The sequence below is a fragment of the Aotus nancymaae genome, unplaced genomic scaffold, assembly GCF_030222135.1.
Source record: "Aotus nancymaae isolate 86718 unplaced genomic scaffold, 86718_ANA_hifiasm-v0.15.2.pri h1tg000089l, whole genome shotgun sequence".
NCBI classification, from domain to species: domain Eukaryota; kingdom Metazoa; phylum Chordata; class Mammalia; order Primates; family Aotidae; genus Aotus; species Aotus nancymaae.
The window spans coordinates 21,743,837-21,771,379 of NW_026988504.1; the positions used below are offsets into that span (position 1 = coordinate 21,743,837).

General features: G+C 51.5%; 2 protein-coding genes across 8 annotated transcripts; both read right to left on the reverse strand.

Annotated features, from left to right (window-relative positions):
- Positions 1-9,574: 9,574 nt before the first annotated feature.
- On the reverse strand, positions 9,575-11,966 carry HEXIM1 (HEXIM P-TEFb complex subunit 1). Its single transcript, XM_012444052.3, has one exon. It carries the CDS (start codon positions 11,256-11,258, stop codon positions 10,179-10,181), a length of 1,080 nt encoding a protein of 359 aa, XP_012299475.1. The 5' UTR covers positions 11,259-11,966; the 3' UTR covers positions 9,575-10,178.
- Positions 11,967-16,166: 4,200 nt separating this feature from the next.
- On the reverse strand, positions 16,167-27,339 carry ACBD4 (acyl-CoA binding domain containing 4). 7 transcript variants are annotated; one of them, XM_012444059.3, is made up of 13 exons: positions 27,198-27,339; positions 26,932-27,075; positions 25,242-25,435; positions 24,834-24,956; positions 24,544-24,668; positions 24,160-24,280; positions 24,004-24,088; positions 23,637-23,757; positions 23,321-23,407; positions 22,967-23,037; positions 22,811-22,886; positions 21,052-21,191; positions 16,167-16,920 (listed from the first exon to the last, which is right to left on the reverse strand). In XM_012444059.3, the coding sequence occupies exons 5-13, from the start codon at positions 24,629-24,631 to the stop codon at positions 16,792-16,794; spliced, it is 918 nt and encodes a 305-aa protein (XP_012299482.1). In that variant the 5' UTR covers positions 24,632-24,668; positions 24,834-24,956; positions 25,242-25,435; positions 26,932-27,075; positions 27,198-27,339; the 3' UTR covers positions 16,167-16,791. The 7 variants fall into 7 exon arrangements, with proteins under 7 accessions (XP_012299482.1, XP_064225806.1, XP_012299483.1 ...); XM_064369736.1 differs by lacking the exon at positions 27,198-27,339 and having other exon boundaries at positions 26,932-27,108; XM_012444060.2 differs by lacking the exons at positions 25,242-25,435; positions 26,932-27,075; positions 27,198-27,339 and adding an exon at positions 25,055-25,100.
- Between the last annotated feature and the right edge of the window lie 204 nt (positions 27,340-27,543).

A 27,543-nucleotide genomic window follows, 5' to 3' on the forward strand; every position in this document is an offset into this window, starting at 1 on the left:
CAAAGTTGTCCATAGCATCGCAGAAGAGCCATCCAAGTTGGCTGAATGAGGATCAGTCTTTCAGGGTACCCACTGGTGGTTGCCGTGAAGTCCTGGACACTCATTTTGCCTAATGGCCAAATCCTAGGGGCCAGTGACTATGTTTGAGTAAGAGTCATTGACAGAGGAGGAGTGTTGTGGTTTTTTTTTCCTTTTTTGGAAGACAGAGTTTTGCTCGTCGCCCAGGCTGGAGTGCAATGTCGCAATCTTGGTTCACTGCAGCCTCCACCTCCCAGGTTTAAGCGATTCTCCTGCCTCAGCCTCTTGAGTAGCTAGCTGGGATAACAGGCATGCACTACCACACCTGGCTAATTTTTTGTATTATTAGTACAGATGGGGTTTTACCATGTTGGCCAGGTTGGTCTCGAACTCCTGACCTCAGGTGATGTACCCACCTCAGCCTCCCAAAGTGCTGGGATTACAGGCGTGAGCCACCGAGCCCGGCTGATTATTATTATTATGTTTCCTACTGCCTATATAATTACAGAAATGGAGTGATTCTTTACAAAGCAATTCTCCCTCTTCGGGATGAAGAGGCTTGCTTCTGAACTATTTGGTTTCCAAGTTAATCAATTTTTTTTTCTCTGTTTTTGAGATGGAGTCTGGCTCTGTCGCCCAGGCTGGAGTGCATTGTCGAGATCTCTGCTCACTGCAACCTCCACCTCCTGAGTTCAAGCAATTCTCTTGCCTTAGCCTCCCAAGTAACAGGTTACAGACGCGTGCCACCACGCCCAGCTAATTTTTATATTTGTATTTTTAGTAGAGACGGGGTTTCACCATGTTGGCCATGCTGGTCTCAAACTTCTGACCTCAGGTGATCCACCCACCTCAGGCTCCCAGTGTGCTAGGATTGCAGGCATGAGCCACCGTACCCAGCCAGTTAATCAGTTTTTTATGATCCTCTGTTTAGGTGTCAACATCCTGTTCTTGATATTTTCTGTATTTAAATTGTCCAAACGATCAGGCGCAGCGGCACATGCCTATAATCCCAGAACTTTTGGAGGCTGAGATGGGTGGATCACTTAAGGTCCAGAGTTTGAGAACAGCCTGACCATATGGTAAAACCCTGTCTCTGCTAATATTACAAAAATTAGCTGGGCATGGTGGTGTGCACCTGTAATCCCAGCTACTTAGGAGGCTGAGGCAGGAGAATCGCTTGAACCTGGGAGATGGAGGTTGCAGTGAGCCGAGATCACACCACTGCACTCCAACCTGGGTGACAGCAAGACTTTGTCTCAAAAAAAAAAAAATTATCCAAATATATTGCTGTTTTATTAAGTACATTTTTAGTAATTAGAGAGGAAGACAGAACTAACCTATGAGATACTCCTATCTCCTAATTTGGTCTTTTGCCTTTGCTTAAAGGTTGTCCAGGGTTAAACAGATATGCAGAAATCCTTTTTTTTTTTTTTTTTTTTCTGTGAGACAGAGTCTTGCTCTGTTGCCCAGACTGGAGTACAGTGGTGCAATCTCAGCTCACTGCAATATCCACCTCCCTGGTTCAAGTATTTCCCTTGGGATTATAGGCACATGCCACCATGCCTGGCTAATTTTTTTGTATTTTTAGTAGAGACGGGGTTTCACCATGTTGGCCAGACTAGTCTTGAACTCCTGACATCAGGCAATTCGCCTGCTTCGGCCTCCCAAAGTGCTAGGATTACAGGTGTGAGCCACCACTCCCAGATGGAAATACATACTAATGTAGATTTCAGAATTTTGGAACTCCAAATTAATTTCCTAATCTGGCCCTCTGGAGGCTAGGTGAAGTTCTGTTGAATAGTTTACAAGACAAGTGTTGCTCTCATTTTCTCAAATTTTTGTGTTTGGAGCACTCTGAAGTTCTCCCATTTTCCTTCAGGAATATACTTTTTTTTTTTTTAGTAGACAGATTCTCACTCTGTCGCCCAGGCTGGAGTGGAGTGGCACTATTTCGGCTCACTGCAGCCTTTGCCTCCAGATGCAAGTAATTCTTTTGTCTCAGCCTCCTGACTAGCTGGGACTGTAGGCATGTAGCACCATGCCTGGCAAATTTTTTTTTTTTTTTTGAGATGAGGTTGCACTGTGTCACCAGGTTGGAGTGCAGGGGTGCAATTTTGGCTCACTGCAACCTCCACCTCCTGGGTTCAAGTGATTCTCCTGCCTCCGCCTCTCGAGTATCTGGGACTACAAGTATGCACCACCATGCCCAGCTAATTTTTGTATTTTTTAGTAGAGATGGGGTTTCACCATGTTGGCCAGGATGATCTCAATTTCCTTTTTTTTTTTTTTTTTTTTTGAGACGGAGTTTTGCTCTTGTTACCCAGGCTGGAGTGCAATGGCGCGATCTCGGCTCACCGCAACCTCCGCCTCCTGGGTTCAGGCAATTCTCCTGCCTCAGCCTCCTGAGTAGCTGGGATTACAGGCACACGCCACCATGCCCAGCTAATTTTTTGTATTTTTAGTAGAGACAGGGTTTCACCATGTTGACCAGGTTGGTCGCGATCTCTTGACCTCGTGATCCACCCGCCTCGGCCTCCCAAAGTGCTGGGATTACAAGCCACCGCGCCCGGCGATCTCAATTTATTGACCTCATGATCCACCCACCTCAGCCTCCCAAAGTGCTGGGATTACAGACGTGAGCCATTGCTCCTGGCCAATTTTTTCTTTTTTTAATTATTATATATTTTTACTAGAGATGGGGTTTCACCACGTTGGCCAGGCTGGTCTCGGACTCCTGACTTCAGGTGATCCACCAGCCTTGGCCTTCCAAGATGCTGGGATTACGGGGATGAGTCACCGCACCCTTCCAGGAATATACTTTTTGCCCACTACAGACACAGAGCTTTTCAACACTTTACACAAAGTCAGTGAATATGTCAAATAGAGTATAGCTTCAGAAAATAATTTAAAATTCCTTTCTGAATTTTCTTGAAAAAAAAATTTTTTTTGATACAGAGTTTTTCCGATATTTTGCCCAGGCTGGAGTGTAATGGCGAGATCTCTGGTCACCACAACCTCCGCCTCCCAGGTTCAAGCGATTCTCCTGCCTCAGCCTCCTGAGCAGGCGGGAATACAGGCATGCACCACCACACCTGGCTAATTTTGTTTTTTTTAGTAGAGATGGGATTTCTCTATGTTGGTCAGGCTGGTCTTGAACTCCCGACCTCAGGTGATCTGCCCGCCTTGACCTCCCAAAGTGCTATGATTACTGGCGTGAGCCACTACTCCTGGTTTGAGACAGAGTTGTGCTCTTGTTGCCCAGGCTGGAGTGCAATGGCACAATCTCCACTCACTGCAGCCTCTGCCTCAGCCTGTCAAGCGCTAGGATTACAGGCATGGCATGCGCCACAACACCTGACTAATTTTGTTTTTTTTTAGTAGAGACGGGTTTCTCCATGTTGGTCAGGCTGATCTCGAACTTTTGACCTCAGGTGATTTGCTCGCATTAGTCTCCCAAAGTGCTGGGATTACAGGCCTGAGCCACTGTACCCGGCCAAAAAAATTTTTTTTTTCAGTTACTTTTTTTTTTTTTTTTTGAGGCCGAGTTTCACTCTTGCTGTCCAGACTGGAGTGCAGTGGTGCAGTCTTGGCTCACTGCAACCTCCACCTCCTGGGTTCAAGCGATTCTTCTGCCTCAGCCTCTCAGCTAACTGGGATTACAGGCATGTGCCACCATGCCCAGCTAATTTTTGTATTTTTAGTAGAGACGGGTTTCACCATGTTGGTCAGGCTGGTCTCGAACTCCTGACCTCAGGTCATCCGCCCACCTCAACCTCCCAAAGTGTTGGGATTATAGGCTTGAGCTACCGTGCCCTGCCTTCAGTTACTTTTTAGTCAAATGTAACTGCTCTTGGTGCTATATTGAAGGAAAGATCACGCTAGCTATTAGTTTGGTGCAAAAATAATCACAGTTTTAGGCTGGATGTGATGGCTCAAGCCTGTAATTCCAGCACTTTGGGAGGCCAAGGTGGACAGATCACTTGAGGTCAGGAGTTGGAGGCCAGCCTGGCCAACATGACGAAACCCCGTCTCTACTAAAAATACAAAAATTAAAATGTAATAGCAAAACCGTGATTATTATTTTTTGAGATGAAGTCTTGCTGTTGCCCAGGCTGGAGTGCAGTGGCACCATCACAGCTCAGTGCAACCTTCACCTTCCAGGTTCAAGCAGTACTCCGTGCCTCAGCCTCCTAAGTAGCTGGGATTACAGGTGCCCACCACCATGCCAAGCTAATTTTTGTAGTTTTAGTAGAGACGGGGTTTTGTCATGTTGACCAGGCTGGTCTCCAACTCCTGACTTCAGGTGATCCGCCCGTCTTGGCCTCCCACAGTGCTGAGATTACAGGTGTGAGCCACTGCACCTGGCAACATTCTCTTTAAAAAAAAAAAAAAAATTATTTCTAGCCTCAACCATTTACACTTTGCATGATAAAGAATATTAATTAAGTGGAATTGTTATTCCAGTGATCTTGTGCAAATGTGAAAAATAGTTACTTCCCCCCCAAAACAAACCTCGAAACCCCAGAAACTCAAGTGTATTTAAGTACTTAACATACAAGTACTATTTAACTAGAACCAGCTTTCCCATCACACTGTTGTGGATATTTGTTGCTAGCTGTTATGGGTGTAAGTGACCACAGGAACAACTGATGGATTACCTAATGCTTGACTAAATATAGCCAGCCCTTGAATAGGTAGACCATTTGGTTGTGGATTTTGTTGAAGTCTGTGGAGTCCATCTTTGGGATTTCTCTAACTTTTGAAGTCATTAGGGCAGAGTATATTTATTTACTTTTATCCAAGCAAAGTCTTGCTCTGTTGCCCAGGCTGGAGTGCAGTGGCGTGATGTTGACTCACTGCAACCTCTGCCTCCCAGGTTCAACCAATTTTTCTGCCCCAGCCTCCCGAGTAGCTGGGATTACAGGTGCCTGCCATCACGTCTGTCTAAGTTTTGTATTTTTAGTAGAGACAGGGTTTTGCCACGTTGGCCAGGCTTGTTGGTCTCCAGTGCCTGACTCAAGTGATCCTCCTGCCTTGGGCTTCCAAGTGTTAGGGTTACAGGCATGAAGCCACTCTGCCTGGAATTTTTATTGTGCCTCCTCTCTTTAGAGATACCTAGTCTGTTTTTCAGAACTAAACCAGTCTGGAACTCCCTGGCTCTCTCTCCTAAAACTCTGAAGTCTAAAGGACTCTGTCTCCTGAGGACTCTTAAGAAAAGCTGTTCAGCTAGCTGTGACAGTTTGGGAAGCAGTTTTTCCTGATTGAATACCTAGGCCCTAGTAGGAAAAAGAACAAACTGAAATTGCTAATTTGTAAGCCTGGTTTTTGAGCAGCTCAGTTAAAATGCTTGGCGGAGGACTTCAGTGAAAGGCTAGAGTGGGCTTGGGGATCATTTGTCATCAAAGCCCCCTGTTAATATAGGTAAATCAGTTGGGTGTGTTGGCACCCATCTTTATTCCCAGCTATTTAGGAACCTGAGGTGGGAGGATCGGTCAAGCCTAAGAATTTGAGGCCACAGCGAGATATGATAGTGCCACTGCACTCTAGCCTGAGCAACTGAGGGAGACCCCAATTCTTTTTTTTATTTCAGATGGAGTTTCACCATGTTATCCATAAGGCTGGTTTCAAACTACTGAACTCAAGCATTCTGTCTGCCTTGGACTTCCAAAGTGCTAGGATTACAGGTGTGAGCCACCATGCTCTGCTGAAACCCCAGTTCTTTAAAAAAAAAAAAAAAAAGGGAGGGTGGGCACTGTGGCTCACACCTGTAATCCCAGCACTTTGGGAGGCTGAGGCGGGTGGATCATGAGGTCAGGAGTTCAAGACTAACCTGGTCAACATGATGAAAACCCATCTCTACTAAAAATATAAATATTAGCTAGGCATCGTGGTACGTGCCTATAATCCCAGCTACTTAGGAGGCTGAGGCAGGAGAATCGCTTGAACCCGGGAGGCGGAGGTTGCAGTGAGCCGAGATTGCACCATTGCACTCCAGCCTGGGCGACAGAGCAAGACTCCATCTCAAAAAAAAACAAAAGAAAACAAAACTTTTTTTTCTTGAGATGGAGTTTTGCTCTTGTTGCCCAGGCTGGAGTGCAGTAGTGTGATCTTGGCTTACTTACCACAACCTCCATCTCCCAGGTTGAAGCGATTCTCCTGCCTCAGCCTCCCGAGTAGCTGGGATTACAGGCATGTGCCACCACGCCCAGCTAACTTTGTATTTTTATTAGAGATAGGGTTTCTCCATGTTGGTCAGGCTGGTCTCGAACTGCCAACCTCAGGTGATCCGCCAGCCTCGGCCTCCCATAGTGCTGGGATTACAGGCGTGAGCCACTGCGCCTGGCCTAACATTTTTTAAAATTAAAATATAGGGCCGGTTCTCACACCTGTAATCCCAGCACTTTGGGAGTCCGAGGCCGGCGGATCACGAGGTCAAGAGATTGAGACTGGCTGACATGGTGAAACCCTGTCTCTACTAAAATACAAAAATTAGCTGGGCGTAGTGGTGCACGCCTGTAGTCCCAGCTACTCAGGAGGCTGGGGCAGGAGAATTGCTTCAACCTGGGAGGTGGAGGTTGCAGTGAACTGAGATTGTGCCACTGCACTCCAGCCTGGCGCCTGGCAACTGTGAGACTCTCTCAAAAAATAAAAAATAAAATGTAGGTAACTCATTCTCCTCTCTGCCAGGGGAGCAGTATGCTGGTTAAATGTTTCAGTAGGAAGTGTATAAATAGGCTGGGCTTGGTGGCTCACACTTGTAATCCCAGCATTTTGGGAGGCCCAGGAGGGCAAATTACTTGAGTCCGGGAGTTTGTGACCAGCTTGTGCAACAGGGTAAAACCCTGTCTCTACCAAAAAAAAAAAAAAAAGTAGGTAGGCATGGTGGGAAGTACCTGCAGTCCCAGCTACTTGGGAGGCTGAGGTAGGAGGATCGCTTGAGCCTGGGGGGTGGAGGTTGCAGTAAGTTGAGATCACAACACTGCACACCAGCCTAGGCGAAAGAGTGAGACCCTGTCTCAAAAAAAAAAAAAAAAAACTGCTAAAAAAAAGTAGCCGGGCGCGGTGGCTCACGCCTTTACGTAATCCCAGCACTTTGGGAGGCCGAGGCAGGTGGATCACGAGGTCAAGAGATCGAGACCATACTGGTCAACATGGTGAAACCGTCTCTACTAAAAATAGAAAAAATTAGCTGGGCATGGTGGTGCATGCCTGTAATCCCAGCTACTCAGGAGGCTGAGGCAGGAGAATTGCCTGACCCCAGGAGGCGGAGGTTGCGGTGAGCCGAGATCACGCCATTGCACTCCAGCCTGGGTAACAAGAGCGAAACTCCGTCTCAAAAAAAAAAAAAAAAAAAAAGTATAGAAAGTGTTAATAGAAAACTGAAATTCTGAATAAACCTCATCATTGTAAGAATATAAATGCACAGTTGGGCGCCGTGGCTCACGCCTGTAATCCCAGCACCTTGGGAGGCTGAGGTGGGTGGATCACGAGGTCAAGAGATTGAGACCATCCTGGTCAACATGGTGAAACCCTGTCTCTACTAAAAATACAAAAAATTAGCTGGGCATGGTGGCGCATGCCTGTAATCCCAGCTACTCAGGAGTCTGAGACAGGAGAATTGCTTGAACCTGGGAGGCAGAGGTTGCAGTGAGCCAAGATTGCATCATTGCACTCCAGCCTGGGCAACAGAGCGAGACTCTGTCTCAAAATAAATAAATGCAAAAAAGGTAAAATGCTAGTGGCTTTGAAAACAAAATTCAGACATACTTGCATAGCTTAAGGTAAATTGAAGTAATAGTGAAGTAATGTATGAGAGTTACTTATAACTAGATATTTGTATATTTTAAGACTGGACTGCATTTCTTTTCTAAAACATACTTTTTCTGATGATAAATGCATTTCTAGTCCTTCCAAGATTCATTTTGTAAATATCATTTTTCTAATATTAGAGGAAATAAGATTTTTATAGTTGAATCCCTTTAATTATTTTTTTATTTTTTAAAGATGGGGTTTCACCATATTGGTCAGGCTGGTCTTGAACTCCCGACCTCAGGTGATCCACCTGCCTTGGCCTCCAAAGTGCTTGGATTACAGGTGTGAGCCACCACACCCGGCAGTTGAATCCCTCTTAAAGAAGAGGGTCCAGTATCAGAGATGATCACTGCTGCATCCTATAGTGCAGTCAAAATGAGGCTTCAGCTCTGCACTGTAAAGCCAGAGGGCACTGTTGCTGCCTTTCCAGGCAGCTGTTTTTCTGGGGCTGCTGCATGACGTCATAGCAGAAGAAAAATTAAAAACACGACGAAAACTATTTCAAAATAAACGTTTAATATAATTTTCAGACCAAAGAAAAACACGATCATACATTGACTCTAGTGGACCATATGTGCCAGAACAGGACCAACTCAGTCCAGCTTTGAAGGCCCTGATTCAGTCCTACTGGTTTAATCTCCCTTGATTTATTGATTTGTGTATGCTTCTTATGCATCACAAGGTGCATTTTACTCTTGAAGTCCGTCACCTCCACCATCGCCATATAACTGCAAAAGCATGCTTCCTAATGGGAGAGTTTTCTTCCCCCTTCCCTGCAGGGGTTCTTATGCTTCAAGGAGTGTGACAATCCTATGAATCTCTTGAACCTTCTCCCTAGAAAAATGTACATATAACACAGGTCTACAAATAATTTCATGGGGTTCATGGACCCCAAGGCCCACAATGGTTTCTAAGGCCCCAAGTTAAGGAACCCCTATGTTAGTGATTTGAGCAATGCAGTTGCCCTCGGGCAACACTGACACAGGGCAGGTGAAGGGCTGGGTTAACCGAAGTGACAGGAGGGAATAATCTCATAAGTTCTATTTTGATTTTGGGGCAAAAATTAGTTATTAGGGCCTCCCTGCATTTAAGAGCAGAACTATTCAAGAACCTAAGCAGCTATCACCATAGTTTAGACAATTTAGAATAGGGCTGTGCAAGGGAATGCACAGGGTTCCTCATTCAGCTGAGGACCTCATTTAGCTCCTTAACTGGAAGCTTTACATTTGATCTGCAGTGAGGGGACATTTCTAATTTTAGTTTGACCCACATGAAAAGGTGGATAGCACCTATTCCTTTTTTTTTTTTTTTTTGGTATAGAGAGCACTTAAGTATTGGACAATTAGGGTAAGTCCTTGGTATCCCCCAAACAGCCATTTCCTTCATAAATCCAGTATTTCCTATCTCTGAACATCTTAACCAGCTGCCCCACAAATGAACCATTACTTGCACTAAGAAGTTTGTCAAGAGCCTCTTCCAGCCTTATGGGGGGTGGGGGGTGGAAAGGAAGAGATGACAGAAAAGCAACTTGTTAGGAATGAAATGAGGCTGTCAGTTGTCTAACCTAACAAACTGCCAAAATAGGTTTACATTTTTTGTTTTTAGGCTTTTGAATGGGCGAGGGAGTTAAGTTTAAAATTTTAGATTGTAGCCACTTTCTACTCACCTATACACTCAACACTGGTTTATTTTTCCAGCATCAAGAAAGAAAACCAAGGCACTAGAAAGCAAGCACACTTAAGTATTGAAGATAATTAAATCTTTATATTTTGCCTGAAGTGTATATTGTAGCATACTTAAACTCATTCAAGGAAAGAATTGGCAAATTGAAATTCTCCCATTAAAGATTGATATTTTTGCAAACTGACAAATTTAACGATTTCAGTACCCCTCCCCAAAAATGCAGTCACATAAAATAAGTCAATACCATTATGAATTAGCTCTAGAAATCACACTGAAACTGTTACATTTACAAATATTAAATTTATTATAACTAAAATGAATTGAATTGTTCTCAGATTTGGCCACCTTATAGCTCCGTTTAAGGAGGGGATTTTTTTAAAAACAAAAATGCATTATAACTTGGTCAAATTACTTTCACATTAAGAAAAAAACTTCCAAAAAGAGAAACAAGAAAAAGCAACTCTTCAGTTTCACATAATTAAAGAATAGGAGAAAGCACGCAAGCTACATCATAGCTAAATTTACGAAACCAATCAAAGCCAGGGGAATTTCTCTTCTGATTATGTGTCATAAAAAGGTCCACTGTCTTATATACACATGTATATAATGTTACATTCCATCACTGTAAAAAATCCCCTTTGCCCCCTCCCCCAAAAAGTTTCCGTCTAGTCTCCAAACTTGGAAAGCGGCGCTCGCTCCTGCTGCCGGTGCAGTTCATTCTCGGTCAGCAGCTGGAGGTTCTCAGCGCGCAGCCGGTCCAGCTCCAGCTCCAGCTCCCGCACACGCGCGTCGTCGCTGCCCAGCCGCTTGCTCTCCAGCCGCAGCCGGTTGTTCTCGTCCTCCATGCGCGAGAGGCACTTCTCCAGCTCCAGGTACTCCTTGATGAGCTCCTGCTTGCTCATGTTCTGCAGGCTCTCCGTGTGGTACCGCTCGTATGTCTCCGAGAAGTCCCGCTGCAGAAACTCGCTGCCGTCTCCTCCCATCCCGTCGCTGCCCCCATCCTCCTCACCCCCTTCTTCCATGAAGTCGTCATCGCTGGTGTCGTCGGATTTGGCGGCGGCCCGCTTAGCGTACAGACCGGTTTTGAGATCCGGCTCCTCCTGGTCGTGATCATCCATGAGAAACTGCGTGGTGTTATAGGGCGCGACGGGCTGGCCCTTTGCGAACATCTCGGCTCGGATCCTCGAAGCTCGCAGGCTCTGTTTCTCGTCGAACTTTTTCTTCTCCTCCCAGGTCAGCTTGTAGTACGGTTTCCAATGCCGCTTCTTTTTGGACGGGCGTCTCCTATGTTTTTTCTTGCCCAGTTGTCTCTGCTGCTGTCCCCACTCCTCTTCGCCCCCTGCGGCAGGAGCCCCCAACTTGTTGGCCTCCGAGTCATGACAAGGCTGGGCGAGCAGCTCGGCCTCGGGCATCGGTTCCCCTTCTGCCGGCGGCGGGAAGTCGCCGCCAGCGGACAAGTCGTCCTCATTCTGGCCCTTCTCTCCCTCTCTCGGGCAGCTAGATTCTGGACAGGCCTGGGTCTGCAAGGGAGGCGGCTGGGACTCCAGACTCCCTTCCCCCTCCGGCCCCGGACGGCCACCCAACTGGGGGAACGCTCTCGATTGCCACCTACTGTCCTCCTCGGGCACCCGCTCCTCCGCGCCTGGGGGGCGCTCAGGGTTCAGCTCTTCCTGGACAGCAGCAGCACCTGTACAGTTGCTAGTTTGAGGCTGGTGTTGATATTCTGACAAGAATGGCTCGGCCATGGCTAGTAGAGTCCTCGAAGTTTGAGAAATTTTGGCTAGTAAGTCCTTTAGGAAAAAAATGGGTTGTTCTTAAAAAAAAAAAAAAAAAGTCCAACAGTCCTCTTCAGTTTGTAGTTACTGCAGTGACGCCTTTAGCCAGTCCTTCTATCAGCAAACTCCAATAGCAATCTAGGGAGCTCAAGTCAGTAAAGGGTTAAGCGCCCACAGTGCGGCCAGCTAGCGGGTCCAAGGGGGTGCAGCGGCAGGAACAGTACGTAATGTGCGGAGGTGGGCCTCAAACCTCCAAGCGGAGCACCCCAACAATAAAGGAGTTGGTGAGCAAGGTGATGAGGGTAAGTCCACTGGGTGAAACCCAGCCCCGAAGGGGTTAAAACTACCGATGACGCTGCCTCCGAGGGGCAAGATCCACAAAGGGTTAAATCCCCTGCCGCAGAGCCCACAAGGGGTTAAAGTCCCGGAGTCACCTCCTCCCACTTCCACGGGTGTCGCTTCAACCCAAGCTCCCAGTTCCCCAGGCCCGGCCGGAGCCTCAGCAAAGGACAGACAAACTCATCTCCCCTTTGGCTCGATGCTCTGCTCTGCTCAGTTCTCCTCCGCCTCCTCCTCTTTTCCTCCCTCCCTCCTCCCCCTTCCCACAGCTCCTCTTCCGCCTCCTCCTCCGACTTTCCCTCTCAACCTGCCTCTCCACCTGCCAACTTCCAACTGCTGCCTCCCAGCCCTCTGCACCCCTTTTATATAGAAGCATGTTCGCTCCGCCCATGCGCATGCGTAACGGAGTTTCCATCGTGGGGAGCTGGGAGTCGTAGTTCTTATCTTTCGGGCCCGCCGTCCTCGCGCGCCGTGCGACGTAGCCAATCCCAGAACGCGTAGGGGGCGTCACCCAGGCTGCCTCCTTCCATCGCTTTGCCCTCGCTAAAGAAACGCGAGCGACCATTGGTCAAAAGTCACAAGACTCGCTGAAGAAGGATAGCCAGTCGCAGAGAAGATGGGGCGGGTTCTGGACCGTACCATTCTGTTTCTGGAATACGAGAAGATTCGATGGCCTGTGTGAATGCACACAGAATATTTTTATGAAAAGGTGCGTTATAAAGGCTATTATCGTATTCTGTTCTCAGCGGAAGGGTTCCGAAGGTTATGAACCTTTATTAACTAACGTAAGAATGGTTTATTCCTAAAAAGTAGTCCCTAAAATGTAAAAGAATTAAATTCTATAAAGAGAGTTGTCGGCCCACGGTTGCTTACTCGCGAGTCTTAAGATTACAGAAACGGCTTCAAGGCAGGTGGTGAGTGCCTGAGACTGACACTTGCGGAAGGATATCGCGAGTACATTTTGTTAAAAACGAAAAGCGTATGAAGAAGTAAACAAATGAAGAATAAAAAGTGCCGCCTTAAAGGGACAGTGTGACTGCCTTTAGTGCCGCAGGCTCGCACTAGGCCTCGGAAGACGAAAGGACGGGTTCGAGTCCCGGTGACGCCGACCCCCGGACTGGCCTCGGGACTCTTAGGTGAAGGTGGCCGAGTCTCAGCCTCAGCCCGGTCTTTAAAAGCAACCCCGCCCCAGGGGCCAATGCAGACTGGTGACTCGCGGCCAAGCCTCTTCCCTGGGCCGAGATCGGAAAGCGCGGGTGGAGGGAAGGGGGGTGAAGGCCTCGCCCCCAGGCCTCAGCTTCTGTCGAAGAAAATGGCCTCCTGGGGCCGATTTGGTCTTTTCACTTCCGACCGGGATCATTTCCTGAGCCGGGACAGGGGAGGTCCGGGCCGGCCATGAGGCTGTTTGTTGGGGAGGGGTTCGGTATGAATACTGAGTTGAAATCATCAGCCCTGGTTATCCGAGAGGGAAGCAGGTCTAAGCCGCAGAGGCCCTTCTTCATCAGTGGGCACTGGGCAAGACTGGGAGGGAAGCATGGAGGAGGCCTTGCCCCGAAACTTGCGGCAGGGGATTCTGGCGCAGGGCCGGGGGGCCGATTTTCCCTGGGGCATAGTTTCTCAGAGATAAATTCTCCAGACTCAAGCCCCCAGCCCTCCAAAAACGGACTGAGAGGACCCGGAGAACCCTCCATACCAGTCACCAGGGCCTAAAGCGCCCTTTCCACTTCTGCCTCGCCACACACACCCAGTGACCCTTTCTTCTTACTGCTTCCTTAATAGCATCCCTGACATTCCAGCCCGTTTGCACTGTGCACCTTTTACGCACAGAGCCATGTGACCTCACCACAGCCTGGCGAGTTAGGCACGATAGGAATGACTGTCTCCATTTTACAGATAAGGCATCTCTAAGACGCCAGAAAATAAGTGACTTGTCCAAGGTCACATGATAACCAAAGGGCCGTCCTGGCTAGAGAGCTCAGGTCTTTGTGACCTCCCCATGCCATTTTTCTTTGTCACAAACACAAAACCCCATTTTTTCTTAAAATCGGGAAAACTGAATTTTGTTCTTTTCATTCCTAACAGCTTCAACTTTATTCAGCCGCTATATCATTTGGCAGACAGGAGGGTACAAAGAGAGGTGGGATGCCATCCTTGCCTTCATATTGCTCATGGACTGTGGAAAGGCCATCAGACCACAGTCAGCCAAAATGGCAAGTGAGGGAAATCCTGGTGGGAGCTGATGAGCCGAGCGCGTGGGAGTTGGGAATTGTGGACAGGTGTCAGGAGCAAGTGACTTCCTGGCTGGCTCTGAAGGATGAAGAGCCTTCAGGCAAAGTGGCATAAAGGGGCATTTTAGGAAGACCAAGCATCATGTGCCAGGAAGGGACTAGTCTGGGACCTCGGTGGCTCTGGGCAGTATGAGATATGGGGGCGGGGGCCAGTGGTGATGGGCACAGCCAGTGGAGATGCCTCCAAAGGGAGTCGCAAGCACGCGGGCCTCTGGGCACAGTTAGATGTTCTGAAAATCAACACCCTGGTTTGTTTCCTCTGGGCTTCCAAGAACTCGGGTCTACCTGAAAAGCTGCCCCCTCCGTATGCCTTCATCCCTTAGGAGGCTTCCTGAGAGCAAGAACTGCCCCTCAGAGCGCTCCTAGAGGAAAAGGGGTTTTGCAGAGAACTTGGTTATCAGAGACCTCCAAATTGTTACCACATCTTCAGACTCCAGAGGATTCTGGAGTACCCCCAGTTAGGGCATTTGGAGGGTACAGCTGAGCCCAGCCTCAGTGTCCTGGACAGGGCTCCACTTATGGCCTCATTTGTCATATTGGGGGAGGAGTGGACAGACGAATAGGTTGTGGAATTATTATTATTATTTTTTTTTGAGACGGAGTCTCGCTATGTTGTCAGGTTGGAGTGCATTGGCGTGATCTTGGCTCACTGCAATCTCCGCCTCCCGGGTTCAAGTGATTCCCCTGCCTAAGGCTCCAGAGTATCTGGGATTACAGGCGCGTGCCACCATGCCTAGCTGATGTTTGTATTTTCAATAGAGACGGGGTTTTACCATGTTGGCTAGTATGGTCTCTATCTCTTGACCTTGTGATTCACCCGCCTCAGCCTCCCAAAGTGCTGGGATTACAGGCGTGAGCCACCGCGCCAGGCCTGAATTCTAAGATTCCGTCAAGGGGTCAGGCAACCTTACTATTAGCTGGGTTTTAACCCTTTGCCAGGCATTTAACGTGCCCTGTCACTGCTAAACCCCAGGACTGCTTTATGACGAAGAGATCAACCCTGTTTCACAAACAAGGCCACACGAGCTCAGAGCAGTTAAGAATCTTGCCCATGTTCCGCAGCTACTGTGAAAGTGGTGGAGCTGGCTTCAGCATCCCCCTCCCCACCTGCGTCCCCCACCAAGGTGGCCCTGCGTGGTGCGTCCTGCTTGCTGCAGTCCAGCCTTATCACAGGGGCTGTTCAGCCTGTGCCTGTGACCCTGGCCTGAGCCATGCAGAGCAGCACCGTCTAGGCTCAGTGATGCCTTCCCGGCTTGGAGAGGAGGGACGACTTTGGCTGTGGCTTCCGGTAGGGCCAATGACGGCCAAGCCTGGGGCAGTGGTCAAGACTAGAAGCTGACAGGGAACTCAGGAATCAGAACTGCTTCCTCACCCAGTGGTAGGAAGGTCCTAGGGCCCAGGTGGTAGCAATGGCGGGGGGGTGCTCCGGTGGGGACCGTGGCCAGTGGACTTGGAGACTCTGGCACCAGGCGGCGCTCAGAACAACCAGTTTCGCCGTTGAATAATACGGGCCGGGCCGTGGCTTGAGCCAGGGTGGCCCAGTGACGACAGGGCTGGTGCTGACAGGGAGGCCAAGGCCTCTGACTTGTGCCCCCGGGAGGGCCATGCACAAGCAGGCGCTCGGCCCACCCCGACGAGGGCTTCCAAGCGCGCAGGGCCCTGCCCCCTACTCAGGGCGGGGCGAGGACGAGGCTCTCGCTGGGCCTTAGCCTTCTAGAAAATTCTCTGGGAAGGCCCAGGCCCGGAGGTCAAGGTGGGGCACCGAGAACGGGCAGCTGAGGAGGGGGCAGCGGACACTTCTGGGGTCGGGGGCTCCGAACCCCATCCCTACGCTCGCGGCGCTGGAGCAGCCGCCGTTCCCTTCGGGCGGGGGCCGAACCAGCTCCCCGGCCCCGCCCAGCCGTGTTGCTCTCCTCCCCGCCGCCCCCCAGCTCGCTCGGCCCCGCGTCCCCGACGGGGCGGCGTGCAGGGCCGCGCTCTCGGCCAACCCCCCGGTCCCGCCCTCCCGAGGGCGCCCCGATCCTGGCCCGGGCCGCCTTTGGTTCCCCTCCCTCTCCCCTCCACACCGAGGCCTGTTTTCCCCTTCGCTCGCCTGGGGAGGAGGGAAAATATTCCTCATTCATAAACATCAACCGCCGGCCTCCTTCAGGGCCATCAAGGGGGCACTGGGTGGGGAGCAGAAAAGGGACTTGGGCCTCGCGCGTTCCCGGCCCCTCTCCCCGCTGCCTCCGTGGGGGACTAGACAGCAGAAGATTATGGATTTCTTTTATTAGTGAAACATTCGTTTGTAAGTGAATCTTCAATGAAGACGTTCCTGAGTGTGTGTGAGGGGGGCGCCGGGGGCCAGCAGGGGAGGAAAGCGAGCAAAATCTGCGCTCACACCCCTCCCCCGGGGCCTGCTCACTCCTCCCAACTGGTCCGGGCCTCCTGGCCTCCCTCCCGCAGCCTCCCAGCCAATCATTCTTCCAGGCCCCGGCCCAAGTCCCAACTTGCCCAAGAGCTGAACCTCCTCGGGGAGACGCAGGGGTGGGAAGAGAGTCAGGTGACCCAGAGGATGGGGAGGGCAGGGGCTGAGATCCAACAGCCCCGCCCCCCGTCACGGCCAACCCAGCACCGGGACGTGCACCACAACTGTAGCCTCCCAGGAGAGCCTGGGGTGGTTGCGGCGGGGTGGGAAGGAAGCGTCCCTGTGAAGCTGTAGGGACGGATGGGTCTTATTTGACCGCCCCCCGTCCCCGGCCCCGCTTTAGAGGAGGAGGTGCGAAGGCAAACACTGACGGGAGGGGGAATTTTGAAGGCTGTTCTTCTAAAGCCTAGGAAGGCTCAGGGCACACCAAGATAGTCTCAGTTGGCTGCAGAGACCCCTCCACTGACAGTCACCTCTTTTGGGTCCGAAACATTCGGAAGAGCCACTGGACGACGAAGGGCCACAGGAGGAAGAAGAGCAGCGCAGGACCCGGGAGCCCAAGGGGCCGTGGCCGAGCACTGGGCCGGGGCTGTGGCCTCTGCAGCCGAGAGGGAGGGAGTCAGAGACCAGTCCAGGCCTCAGCACAGCCCTCCCTAGGAACCTGCTTCCAACTCAGGGGGAGATTGGGAAGACCTTGCCCCTGAGTCTGTACCACTAGAAGGGAAGTGGCCCCCAGGGTGGCCCTGACAGGTTGAATGCCAACTCCCTCCCACATCTCCCTCCCCAGGGCAATCCCAGTGTCAAGAGAGGCTGGAGGGGCTGTGGGTAGAGACAGCGGCTTCTCTGCCTCTTCTCTGGGCCACAAAGCAATGACCGTTGGTGTGACCCGAAGACCCTATGTTGTAAAGGATGTGCTGCATATTTCAAATGAGGACCCTGGGTACCTAGATTTTAGTTTCCAAGTGTGGTTCTTCACTAAAAAGGAGCCAAGGCTTCTTGGAGAAGTGGCTGATTCCAGATCTGGGGCAGGGAAGGTGGGAGTGAATGTGGGCGCCTTGTATCAGGAAAGCAAGGTCGTTCTTAAAGATTCATCAGATCGTGTTATGAGAACATAGGACCCGGCTTGAAAGGGTCTCAGAATGGCCCAAGTTGTGACTGTCTGAGCATCAAAAAGAATGACTGTGGCTCGTGGGAATACTGAACCCGTGAAACCCATGAGCCCACAGTGATACTCAAAATAAGAGAAAGCTGAGATTTTGTCACCATTTAGGTGGCTTTTAAATTAATTTCTTACTTTAAAAATAGATAACTAAAGAGAAAGAATTAAGCACATATCCTCCCTTTCCAGTGTATTTCAGGGAAACCCAAGATGATGAGGGAAACAGTACACAAATTATAGCTAATAGATATTAAAAGAATCAGAGAATTTAAAAGTCAGCTTTTTTTTGCAATCACTAAATAAATTATTGACTCAGGCAAGGATTAGCAATTGTCAAAAACTGGCAGATGGAGTTGATGGGGAACTGGATATTCTCTGACTGCAGGAGGAAAACATGACTTCACAATGGTGGGATCAGACCCCCTTCAGCCATGCCAGCGGCCCATGCTACAACCACTAATGGTGGGACATCCAGGTAGCATGTGTCCTCTGCTGTGAAAAAAAACACCTCTGATGTAGTCTGGTCCAAAATATTGTGGTCTTTGGTTTGTGTGTTTTTTTTTTTTTAAAAGATGGGGTTTCACCATGTTTGTCAGGCTGGTCTTGAACTCCCGACCTCAGGTGATTCGCCCGCCTTGGCCTCCAAAGTGCTTGGATTACAGGTGTGAGCCACCACGCCCGTCCTGGTTTGTGTTTTTTTTGAGACAAGGTCTCACTCTGTTGCCCAGGCTGGAGCACAGTGACACTGTCAACATTCACTGCAGGCTCAGTCTCCTGGGCTCAAGCGATCCTCCCACTTTCGCCTCTGGAGTAGCTAGGACTACAGGTGCATGTAGCCAGGCCCAGCTAATATTTTTTTTTTTTAGATAGAGTCTTGCTCTGTTGCCCAGGCTGGAGTGCAGTGGCACAATCTTGGCTCACTGCAACCTCCACCCCCTGAGTTCAAGCGATTCTTCTGCCTCAGCCTCCCGAGTAGCTCACCTGCCACCACACCCGGATAATTTTTTTGTATTTTTAGTAGAGACGGGGTTTCACTGTGTTAGCCAGGATGGTCTCAATCTCCTGACCTCATGATCCACCCGCCTCGGCCTCCCAGTGCTGGGATTACAGGCGTGAGCCACCACGCCCAGCCCTAATTTTAAAAAATAGATTTTGTAGAGACGAGGTCTCACTATGTTGCCCAGACTGGTCTCAAACTCCTGAGCTCAAGCCATCAGACTGCCTCAGCCTACCAAAGTGCTGGGATTATAGGTGTGAGCCACCATGCCCAGCCCAAAATGTTTAATTTGACTCTAATCCAGTGCTTAGATCTAACTTCCAGTTCACACGAAATACGTATCAAGGAACCACCCATGAGGATCTACTTAGACTTGAAAGGTGGAACATTCTATAGGGCACTAGCCCAGACTGGTCAGCAAGTCAATAGCAAGGAGAAAGACTGGCCTAGATTAAAAGAGAATTGGAAGGGGAACAGATGCAGTGTGTGGTCCTAGACTGGAAAAGCAGAGCAGCCGGAAAAGATGATTTCAGGATAATTGGAGAAATTAGAATTTAGATTGGATATTTGACGACATTAAGAAATTACTAATCATGTGTAGTAAAATGTTGTTGTTTGTGCTAGGTAGAATGTTCATATTTTGAGAATTATGAACCCCACTCTTTCAGGGTGGAACCTCGTGATGTTTATAATCTTTTTTTTTTTTTTTTTTTTGGAGACAGGATCTTGCTGTGCTGCCCAGGCTAATCTCAAACTCCTGGGCACAAGAGATCCTTCCACCTCAGCCTCTCAAAGTACTAGGATTATAGGCATGAGCCACCATGCTGGCTTGTAGTCTACTTTAAAATCTTCAACATTTAAAAGTAGTAAATGGTAAGAAAAAAGAAAAGGGAGCCCGGCACAGTGACTCACTCCTGTAATCCCAGCACTTTGGGAGGCCGAGGCGGGCAGATCACAAGCCAAGAGATCGAGACCATCCTGGCCAACAGAAATGCTGTCTCTACTAAAAATTAAAAAATTAGCCGGGCGTGGTGGTGCACGCCTCTAGTCTCAGCTACTCGGGAGGCTGAGGCAGGAGAATTGATTGAACCGGGGAAGCGGAGGTTGCAGTGAGCCGAGATCACACCACTGCACTCCAGCCTGGCGACAGAATGACACTTCATTTCAAAAAACAAAGGAAAAGAAAAAAAATAAAGCCCTGTTGAGGGGGAGGGGCAGTGTTGAAAGGTTAGTCACCATGGATCTGAGGAAATCCCGCCACTGTGGCTCACATCCACTGTGCTGAGTGGGTTAGGAGTCACCCCAGAAATCCCCCACATCTGGGAACCCAGCCCTCTCCTGCCTCCACCACCTCAGGTTTTTCAAGAACAGATCTACTAAGAGTTAATGGTGGGTACCAGCTTTGCAGGGAGACAGACTAGAGGCCACTCCCATCTCCATCGCTTAATGTTAATCATAACAGCAGTAGTAACAACAGAGCCAACTGGAGAAGGCTTTCTGTGTGGTGGACGCTGCGGAAGCATCGGCAAATCCTCACAGCAGCTCCAAGAGGCTCGCCCAGCTTGTGTGCCCTCAGGGAGCCTTAGTTTCCCCCTCTAAAAGGGAGATGAAAAACCCCATCTCAGCTGGGTATGGTGGCTCACGCCAATAATCCCAACACTTTGGGAGGCCAAGGCAAGTGGATTGCCTGAGGTCAGAAGTCTGAGATCAGTCTGGCCAACATGGTGAAACCTTGTCTCCATGAAAAACACCAAAAAAGTAGCCGGGCGTGGTGGTGTGTGCCTGTAATCCCAGCTACTTGGGAGGCAGAGGCTGGGGAGTTGCTTGAACCAGGGAGGTGGAGATTGCAGTGAGCCAAGATCTTGCCACTGCACTCCAGCCTGGGCAACAGAGCAAGACCCTGTCGGGGGAGAGAGAGAGAGAAAGAGAGAGAGAGAGAGAGAAAGAGAGAGAGAGAAGGAAAGGAGTGAAGGAGAGAGAGAAAGAAAGAAAGAAAAAGAACAAGGAAGGAAGGAGAAAGAAAGAAACCCTATCTCATAGGGTTGTTGTGTGGATTCAGTGGGGAGATGCCTGTGATGTTTGGCACCCAGTGGGTATCCAGCAATGGCAGCTGTTATTTAGTTTGCGGGAGCCCAGGTGTCAGGGGAGAGCAGATCTAGGAGCTGAAGGGAGCAATGCAAGTGCTGAACTGTTTGGGGCGAATTCTAATTCTGGGAATGGAAATCCTGACTGAAGGGCACCAGGGACCCACATCCTCAATGCCCAGAGGAGACACATCATGCCCCTTCCCACGCAGGATTAGTCTTGAGGCTCAGCTTCTCTCCAGGCAGAGGGAGGGGAGAAAGCAAAGGGCCCGGCCCACTCTGCTTTCAGAGTGGAAGCACCTCAGCCTCCCTCACCCTCACCTCCTCCTCCCTGCCCGCAGTAATCCCAACTGCAGGAGCCACACCATTCTCTGGAGACAGATGTGGGCAGGTGGAGGCATGAGGACAAAAACAAAAGGGGCTGGATGAGGAGCCCAGAATAGAGACCGGATTTTGCGGTCATCTTGTCCCACGAGGTGGGAGACTCACCTGCTCTGGGGTCCGGGGCATGCTCTCCAGGCTCTGCAGCCTCCCCTGCACCTCCTGCATGCTCTCCTGTAGTGCTCGAACTGTCTCCAGCAGCCACACGTCCAATTCCTGGGGCCCCAGCAGGCTGCCCCGCAACCCCTCTGAGGAGCACAGATGCACGGGGAAGGGGGCTCAGGAGTCAGTTGAGCTCCGGGCAGGGTAGGGGCAGGCTGGGGCAAGCCCAGGAAAGTGTGGGAGTGGAACCCAATCCCTGTACCAAGTGTGATTCTTGCAAAGTCCATCTATGTAGCTGAGTAATGGGCTGCTGGGGGTTTAATCCCAGCGTGGTCACTTACGACTTTAGTCAGGTCATTAACTTTTTTTTTTTGAGACAGTCTTGCTCTATCGCCCATACTGGAGTGCAGTGGCATGATGATCTATCTTGTTTCACTGCAACCTCCACCTCCCCGGTTCCAGCCTCAGCCTCCTGAGTAGCTGGGATTAGAGGCAAGCGCCAACATGCCAGGCTAATTTTGTATTTTTAATAGAGACGGGGTTTCACCATGTTGGCCAGGCTGGTCTTGAACTCCTGACCTCAGGTGATCCGCCCCCGCCCCTTGGCCTCCCAAAGTGCTGGGATTACAGGTGTGAGCCACTGCGCCCAGCCAAAGTCATTAATTTCTCTGGGCATCATTTTGTCATCTAAAAATTAGGAGAAGAGGCTGGGTGCGGTGGCTCACACCTGTAATCCCAGCACTTTGGGAGGCCGAGGTGGGCAGATCATGAGGTCAACAGATCGAGACCATCCTGGCCAACATGGCGAAACCCTGTCTCTACTAAAAATACAAAAATTAGCCAGGTGTGGTGACACGCACCTATAGTTCCAGCTTCTCAGGAGGCTGACGCAAGAGAATCACTTGAACCCGGGATGTGGAGGTTGCAGTGAGCCAAGATCATGTCACTGAACTCCAGCCTGGCAACAGAGCAAGACTCTCTAAAAAAAAAAAAAAAAAAAAATTAGAGGAAGATGTCATCTCCCTCACAGGGCTGCTTGCTCAGAGGAATAAAGAAGATACTTTTGAAAATGGCTATATGGGGCACAGTGGCTCACGCCTATAATCCCAGCAATTTGGGAGGCTGAGGCGGGTGGATCACGAGGTCAAGTGATCGAGACCATCCTGGTCAACAAGGTGAAACCCCGTCTCTACTAAAAATATAAAAATTAGCTGGGCATGGTGGTGCGTGCCTGTAGTCTCAGCTATTCGGGAGGCTGAGGCAGGAGAATTGCTTGGACCCAGGAGGCGGAGGTTGCGGTGAGCTGAGATCGTGCCATTGCACTCCAGTCTAGGTAACAACAGCGAAACTCCGTCTCAAAAAAAGAAAAAAGAAAATGGCTATATGGGACCTGAAACACAACAGGAGTTCTAGAAGGGAAGAGGGCAGAACTCACTGTCTTCTGAGATTTTCCAAATAGGGGTTCCAGAGGCCATGCAGCTGTGGGTGGGAGAGCCGGGCTAGGACTCCCATCCTGCTGGCCTTACTCAGCACCTGCAGAGGGTGCAAACTCCTGGATGGCCCTGGGGGAGAAGAGGGAGGGCAGGGACTTTGCCCATTCAGGCAGGTATCTGGCAGGTTGGCAGCCCTTCCTGGACAGAGGCTTCTGGCTCAGTGCCCAGCACTGGACTTTCACCTCTGCCCTAGAAAGGCAGCCAAGAGAAGGCCTGGGGTACAGGACCACAGGGAAGGGCAGAAGTCGGTGAGGGGTTGGGCGGGAGCTCACCTTTCTCTCTGGGGGGCACGGGGCTATTTCTGGGTTCATGCTCTCCTCCAGGCGCTCCCTGCGGCTCGGCCCAAACCTGCCAAGATGAGTCAGAGGGCTGAGGGTGGGAGTGGGCCCACAGTGGGGTGGGAAAGGGGAAAAGGCGACTGGTCTCACCAGCTCAGGCTCCAACTGCTCCAGCGAATCACAGAAAACCTCAGAGTCCAAGTCCCTGGGTGGATGGGATTCTGAGGAGGGATTGGTAGAGTTACTGCCCAGAGGGAGGCTATGCAGGGAGAGCAGGGGAGTGCCCTGGGCCAAGCACTTGTTAGGAGACACTAGAGACACGAGGCACTAGCGATATAGCCGCCAGAAGCAAGGCCCTGGGACAGGATCCTAGAACCCGGTCCCCGCCTTTGGGAGCACAGGAAGTCTCAGTGTCTGTGGAGGGCACAGCATGGCATCCAGCTTTCTCCCCTCCAGCCCTCCCCCAGCCTGGGTTTGGTCCATCCCTCCTGCCCAAGCACTAACCTGGGCTTGGGGGTGCCAGTTCCTTGGGGAGGCAGGGAGACTCTGAAACGGCCCCAGCATCTCCATTCACAGCCTGCTCTTTCCAACCTGCCAAGACACAGCACCCAGATGTGGGGCAGGGGAGAGGCTGGCCCCTCCCAGTGAGATCAAGCCCCTACTCTGCATGAGCCTTGATGCTGCCTGAGGGCTACCTCTTGGGGGCACGGGGTTCCTGACAGGGATGTTGCCAGGAGTCCCCTCTGCCCCCAGCCCACCTGAGCCTAGACCTAAGACGGTTCACTCAGCACTTTCGGAGCTCCCAGCCTGGGAGTCTGACCTGTGACCCTTCTCAGGAAGGTCTCTGGGGGCCTCGGCATGTCAGGGATCACCTGGTACAGGGGCTCGAAGTAACCAAACATGTCCTCTGCCACCTCACCCAGGGGCACTGTGTCGATCACCTGTGAGGGAGGGGGTCTGTTGGGGAGGGAGTGGCCTTCTGTCCCCTCCGCCCTGCTCCTCCCGTCACACACCTCCACCCTGCGCCCAGTCAGGGGCCAAAGACAGGCAGGGCAGGGGGTAACATGAAGGTGGTGATTCCCTTGGGGGGGTCCAGGTGTAGGAAGTGTAACAGGGGTCCGAACTGGAAGGGTGAGGGGCAGGCCACCTGGCTGGGAACCTGGGGACAGAGAACCTGCAGCCCCTACCTTCTGTGCCACGAGTTTCATTTCAGTGATGTAGGCAGACATGGCCTCCTCTCTGCTCATCTTGCCCAGACTGTTCCAGGCGTCCCTGGGGACAGAGGGCTGTGAGAGGGCTGCTTGACAGCTGAGGCTTGTTTGCCCAGCCAGCGGGGAGCTCACCACTTATATCGTCCAATGGGGTCCCAGAACCCAGGCCGGGGGACCAGGCAGGGCCCCATGGTGGCCTGCTTGTAGTAGCTGTAGAATCGCAGCATCTCTTCGTAGGAGGGGCGGTAAGAACCTGAGCAGAGAGTTGGGAAGCCAGGGCAGAGCATCACTCCCAGCTCCGAGGGGCAGAGGGGCGGGATAACCCCACTTGGAAAGAGCAGAGGTGGGGACGGGTCCCACCCAGGGCATCTGGACTGGGACAGGAAGCGGAGGGGACCCCCAGGGCAGCCCAGGCAGGGGCTTGTCTGCAAAAACTGCAGAGATCGGGACCATTCTTTCTTCAGAGTCAGACCCCTGCCATCCTGAACTCCCAAATGCGAGTCCCCACAGCCTCACCGTTCTTAGGCAGGTTCTGGATGACACTCACTGCAGCCTGGAACTGTTTCTGGCAGTCAGGCTCTGGGCTTTTGTTCTCAGTGCCCATGCTGCTGTAAGCCCTGGGGCCCTACTTTTGAGCGACTCTGCAAGAAGCAGCCTTCGTATGAAAGAGTTTCCAGCCCACCCCCGTCCCCACGCACTATAAGCCAAGGATCCACTTCCCAGAGAGGCAAATTAAGCTCTTCAGAGGCCTGAGAGAGACACCCTGGGAGGTCAGAAATTGTGGTTGAGGAGACTCCTTTTCCTACCTCAAGGCAGTGTGGTGGGGCCAGGGTCGCCAGGGCCTCGGTGGGTGGAGAGGCAGGTGGCAGGGGCCGCAGTGCCAGATGTGTCCGCCCCCAGATGCGCCTCTAAGTGCACATCTCCAACTCCTGGACAGGCAGAGGAGCAAGAGAGAAGGAATCAGGGCGGGGCGAACAGTCTCCCACCCGGCGCAGCCCGCGCCCCGCGGCGCCCATTGCCGGGACACCTGGGTCCTTTCTTGCCACCACTCCGCGGCTTCCTACTGACCCGAGGGTTCGGCAGGGCCGGGATGGCGACGCAGAGCGAGGGGGAAAATTTAAGCCAATGAGAGCATGTTTCACATTTGGCTTATCTACCTCAACCATTGAGCGCGGCCCTTTCAAGATTATGCAAATAGTTTCTCAGAACCTCACCCAGTCAGGCGGGGCTTAATCCACGAGTCGAACTTCCCAGCCTGAGATGGCAAAGGCAAGCGGCAGCCCCACTGGTGCACACAGTGAAAGGTCGTGGCGTTCTAGCGCCCCCTGGTGGATATCCGCATCTGTTCGCTGATACCCAGGCCTGGCCGATCCGAGGCAACTCACTCAGCTCTTTAAACACTTAGGCACTGGGGATAAAAAGAGTCAAGTTCTGTGGTCAGGCATTCTGGAGGAGGGACATCACAGCTGAGTTTTGGAAGATGACCGGGCGCGGTGGCTCACGTCTGTAATCCCAGCACTTTGGGAGGCCAAGGCGGGCGGATCACCTGAGATTGGGAGTTTGAGACCAGCCTGACCAACATGGAGAAACCCCGTCTCTATTAAAAATACAAAATTAGGGCCGGGTGCAGTAGCTCACGCCTGTAATCCCAGCACTTTGGGAGGCAGAGGCAGGCGGATCACGAGGTCAGGAGTTCAAAACCAGCCTGACCAACATGGTGAAAACACGTCTCTACTAAAAAAGCAAAAATTAGCCTGGAATGGTGGCGTGCATCTGTAATCCTAGCTACTTAGGAGGCTGAGGCAGGAGAATCGCTTGAACCCAGGAGGCGGAGATTGCAGTGAGCGGAGATGGCGCCATTGCACTCCAGCCTGGGCGACAGAGTGAGACTCCATCTCAAAAAAAAAAAAAAAGAAAGAAAGAAAGAAAGAAAAGAAAAGAGAGAGAGAGTAAGCAAAATGGAGATCGCAGAATGATGGTTACTAGAGGCTGGGAAGGGTACTGGGGGCGGGTGGGGGCGGGGAATGGGTACAAAAACAATTAGAATGAATGAGATCCAGTATTCCGTAGCGCAATACAGCAATTATAGTTACCAATAATTTATTGTATCTTTAAACTTAATTATTTAAAAAACAACTTTTGTAGAAGCAGAAGTCTCATTATGTTGCCCAGGCTGGTCTTCAACACGGGGCCTCAAGTGATCATCCTACCTCTGCCTCCCAAAGTCTTTGCTGGGATTATAGGCATGAGCCACTGCACCCAGCCAATTTATTGTATATTTCAAAATAACTGGGCGGGACGTGGTGGCTCAGGCCTGTAGTCCCAGCATTTTGGGAGGCCAAAGCAAGAGAACTGCTGTGAGACCAAGAGTTTGAGACTATATCAGAATATCACTTGCATCTCCATAATTCTCTGCAACTATTAAGTACCCATAACAATTAAAAGAAATGTAGACTTAGCCTATCCAACAACAACAACAACAAAAAGAGTAAACCAGGAGAATAAGGAAGGTTATTCCTGGAGGAAGAAATGGAAAGGCGAAGCTGATAACCAGGAAGAAAATTCAGGACCCCAGAGTGGCGTAGGGACCCAAGCCGGTGTGCAGAATCTCTGGGCCTGGGAGATCTGAGGATGGGTTAGAGCCGGGGCAAGTAGGTGGCAAATCCAGGCCCTGAGCACTAGCATCTCTGTGGTGCCAACCCGCTGGCCGCCACCGAGTGGCGGTGTGCGCCCATCTTTCTGCCGGACCCAGGCCACTGGCTGCAGAAACGCTGCCACCTGGACGTCCCCCACTTCGAGCACGCACTCTGGTCAGTGCATATAAATAGTTAAGTGCACACCCCACTCAGCCACCAGAACCCGCACGCGGATTCCCCCCCACGAGTTGACGTCGCGGACAACTACACCTCGGGAGCTGGGCTGGCGTGCCGGCCTGTCCAAGCCTCGAACCCAGAACTAGTTGCTGGAGACTCCAGGCGCGGCTCTGCCTCAGGATCCCCTGGTCCGTCAGCTCCGAGACTGTGGCTCTTGGAGGGGACAGCACCTGGCCTGGCACAGGGAGGGTAATCCTATGACGTCACTGTCAACCTCCCCCACCCACACGCCCATCCCTTCGGGTTCGCGCTGCCACGCGCGGCTCAGCTCCCGGGATTCTGCGGTCGCTCCCGGACCTGCGTCCCTTCCTGGGTTCTGGCTCGCCTACAGCGCGACCGGGACGCGGAAGAGAAGGAGGAGGGGGTCCTGTGTCCGCCTCGAGTCAGGATTCCCGGAAAGGAGAGGGTGTCTGTGCCAGAGGACGGCCCTCGCCCCCGGTGCCGGCTCACACCCCCAGCCCCGCAGCATGGAGGCTCTGGTCACCGTCGCGGCCGAGATCGGAGGTTCGCTCGGACTAAGGGGAGCCGGACTCAAGGGCGGGGGCGAGCGCTGAGGCTCCTGGGGTCCAGGTCACCTCCTGGCCCCGCCCCCGCACCGCCCTGGCCCCGCCCCTCCGGCCCCGCCCCTCTCCGGCCCCGCCCC